The sequence below is a fragment of the Sinocyclocheilus grahami genome, unplaced genomic scaffold (assembly GCF_001515645.1).
Source record: "Sinocyclocheilus grahami isolate Dianchi unplaced genomic scaffold, SAMN03320097.WGS_v1.1 scaffold3445.1, whole genome shotgun sequence".
NCBI classification, from domain to species: Eukaryota; Metazoa; Chordata; class Actinopteri; order Cypriniformes; family Cyprinidae; genus Sinocyclocheilus; species Sinocyclocheilus grahami.
This window is the reverse complement of record NW_015508570.1, coordinates 17,882-21,357: the sequence shown is the minus strand read 5'-3', so window position 1 is coordinate 21,357 and position 3,476 is coordinate 17,882. Positions and strand designations below refer to the sequence as shown.

At 35.6% G+C, this 3,476-nt stretch overlaps 1 protein-coding gene across 1 annotated transcript in view; it reads left to right on the top strand.

Annotated features, from left to right (window-relative positions):
* The first annotated feature begins 430 nt into the window (after positions 1-430).
* LOC107576290 (dnaJ homolog subfamily C member 16-like) overlaps positions 431-3,476 on the top strand; it is a 10,088-nt gene continuing 7,042 nt past the window's right edge. The window contains exons 1-7 of the mRNA XM_016262497.1: positions 431-528; positions 1,619-1,813; positions 1,917-1,983; positions 2,064-2,394; positions 2,494-2,678; positions 2,763-2,867; positions 2,949-3,107. Of these exons, the coding sequence (XP_016117983.1) occupies positions 1,638-1,813; positions 1,917-1,983; positions 2,064-2,394; positions 2,494-2,678; positions 2,763-2,867; positions 2,949-3,107 (1,023 nt within the window). The 5' untranslated portion in view covers positions 431-528; positions 1,619-1,637. The remainder of the gene's footprint in view (positions 529-1,618; positions 1,814-1,916; positions 1,984-2,063; positions 2,395-2,493; positions 2,679-2,762; positions 2,868-2,948; positions 3,108-3,476) is intronic.

Below are 3,476 nucleotides of genomic sequence, written 5' to 3'. Positions count from 1 at the left end.
AGAGGAGAAAATCTTTGCTGTTAAAGGCTGCAAGTCTGTCAGACAGAAGTTGGTGCTGTACGTTGATTAGCAGCATATTGCCTATTCTGTTTTGACTGTTCTGTAGTCCTATTAATATTTCAATCTTAATGAGTTACATTGCTATCTGAAGTCTGAATACCTCTGTATTAAACATTTGAAACAATTTGTCCAGTCTGTTTAAATTTAGTCCCACATTCTTTAGTCCTACCAGATTTTTGAAGTAGCCTACCCTTGGAGGCATTTTATACATCACTATACCATGGTGGAAGTGTTTTTGCAAGGCATGGTAGCCTAATGCCATATTTGTTATAATACTATGTTTGTTACCGCAATAAACACCATGGAATATAGACCGCGCACTTATCTCTCTCTCTCTCTCTGTGTGTGTGTGTGAGAGAGAGAATGTTTATGCCGCTTTGAATCTTTGCTAATATTAATGCGCATGTCTCATGGTTTATGAACGCGTCACTCAGATGAATGGATGAACTTCTGTCACCATTAGTAACGGTATATTCATATTCCATTCATGTTGTAATGGTTTCCTCTCGTTTTGATGTCATATTCGTGATAAAAGCACGAGCTAGGTAGGCTAACAGGCTAGCTAAGGATCTGTCAATTTCGTCAGATGTCGATTTACCTGCATGTCCTGCTTTTTATTGCCCTCAGAACGCTATTTAATGGTTATTTTCTCTTATCATTGAATGCGCTTTATGTCGCGTTTCCTGTAATAGTCTAAACGCGACTGTGTCACTGACAGCTGATGGAAACTTCTGTATTTGCATGGCAGCTTTCAGTATGGACAAATTAGGTTTTATTTTATTTGGCATGTGCGAAGGCAGTTCGATAATAACACACAAGACCAAACATGAAATTGAAATACATGAGTCATTATGAATATTTGGAAACACTTTATTTTAGGGTCTCTTAAATAGTTGCTTATTTGCGAGCATATAACTAGAATATTAGCCATTTATGAGTACTACTTAAGCACAAATTAATGCCTTATTCTACATCCCTAACCCTACCCAATTCCTAAACTTAACAATTACTTTATTAATAAGCAGCAAATTATGAATTTATTGAGGGAAAAGTCGTAGTTCATAGTGAATAAGTGTTCCCTATTCTAAAGTGTTACCGAATATTTTTTTTATTTATAGATGTATTCACTATTATAACAGTATTATCTAGGCTATATAATATTATAGCCTAATAATTATTAATATATTGAATTATCTTTTATTTTAATTTGAGTACTTCAATTAAAAAAAAAAATCATCTAATATTTATATTTTACATTTTACTTCAAATACCAAAAACATAATACATTTAATTACTTCATTTATGTACACATTTATCTATTTACTTTTCACATTCTGTTGTATTTATTGTTATTTAATTTTTTATATATTTAAAAAATTCAGGATAATGTTTATATTTATTTATGTTTTTCTATTTATCATCATATTTGGTAATATTTATTATTTTATTAGAAATTATTTTAATTATATATATTTTACATTTATTTTCAGAATTAAATGTTTATTTTTTAATATTTCATACTTATGTATTTCCTCCATAATGTATTATAATATAAAAGTTATCGGGCAGAAGAACACATGGTCATGATGAGGATGGTGGTGCTTTTGCTCTCTGTGATGATGGTCTATGTGGTCCTGATGGATGCTACGGTGGAAAGCACTGCAGAATTTGATCCATATAAAGTTCTTGGAGTCACCAGAAGCGCAAGCCAAGCAGAAATCAAGAAAGTGTATAAACGCCTGGCCAAAGAATGGTGAGAGTGCTATTTTTTTTCTTGTAGATTGTAATACTTGTACAGTAATTTTATGTCTAAATGAGAATGCTACACCATGGTCATCTTTCATCTCTACTGTCAGGCATCCTGATAAAAACAAAAATCCTGAAGCTGAAGACATGTTTATCAAGATTACAAAGTCATATGAGGTACTGCAGCTCATAAAGACACTAAACAGATCACATGTTGTCAGAAGTAACACTGATGTTAACTTCATGTTACTCCATAGATCTTAACTAATGAGGAGAAGAGAGCCAACTACGATCGTTATGGACAAGCAGATAGCACTCACACGAATGGTCGCGGCCACCATGGCTTCCGCCACTTTCATGGCAACTTCTACTTTGACGAGTCTTTCTTTCACTTTCCCTTCAACAATAAGGGTGGCCGGGACTTTGCTGACAGCAAGTACACATTGCACTTCAACCAGTATATCAATGAAGTTGTGCCTGACAGCTTCAAGAGGCCTTACTTGATCAAGATCACCTCAGACTGGTGCTTCAGCTGCATCCATATTGAGCCAGTCTGGAAAGAAACAGTGCAGGAATTGGAAACTCTAGGCGAGACAATTTATGTTTTCTAGAAATGCTTACATGTCATGTCCCTGTTAGTGATATGATCACTTCCTCCAGATAAGAAGTTGTTTTTCTCATCTCTAGGGATTGGAATTGGTGTGGTTGATGTTGGTTATGAGCAGCGTTTAGCAAATCATTTGGGAGCACATCAGACTCCATCCTTTCTTGGTGTCGTCAATGGAAAAGTGGCTTTTTTCCATTATGCTGTTGTAAAAGGCCACCTGATGCAGTTTGTAGAAGATTTGCTGCCACAGAGACTAGTTGAAAAGGTTAGTGAACATCATCATGCACTCCTAATGTCTGTATTTATATCTTCTTCTGGTCTCAAACTTCTCGTTCATGGATGTCTGTAGGTTACAGACAAGAACAACCAAGAGTTTCTGAAGAGCTGGCATGAGCTGAACAAGCCACATGTTCTCCTGTTTGACCAAGTGCCTTCGGTCCCTTTGCTTTATAAGGTAGAGATTGGTTAGTAACCACCAGATTTGTCAATGTTCAACCAATACACCAATGATTGATTGTTTGTTTGTTTCTAATAGCTTACAGCATTTGCTTATAAGGACTATGTGCAGTTTGGATATGTGGATCAAGGTCTTTCTGAGACCACTGACCTGCTGAGAAAATTCAACATAAACACTTATGCGCCAACCATGCTTGTCTTCAAAGAGGATGTTGAGAAGCCTGCAGATATTATACAGGTAAACCTGTTCCCTTGATTACTGTAGGCCACATTGATTGGATAAAGTTTGTTTCTGGCAAAAATAGTATAGCTGATGTTTGACTTGTTAAAGTTCAGATTGTTCAAAGTTGTGCAATTTAGATGATTCTTTGATTAATTTTGTATCCAAATATTTGTATTTATGTTATTTAAGTCATTGTTAATTTTGTGATAAAGCGTGTGTTGGATCCTTGTCTTAGAACAGGTGTGTCAACCTCAGTTCCTGGAGGGCTGCAGGCCTGCAGAGTTTAGTGCCAACACTGCTCCAACACACATACCATTTAGTTTTTAATAAACCTGAAGTACTCGATTAGCTGGATCAGGTGCATTTAATTAGGGTTGAATCTAA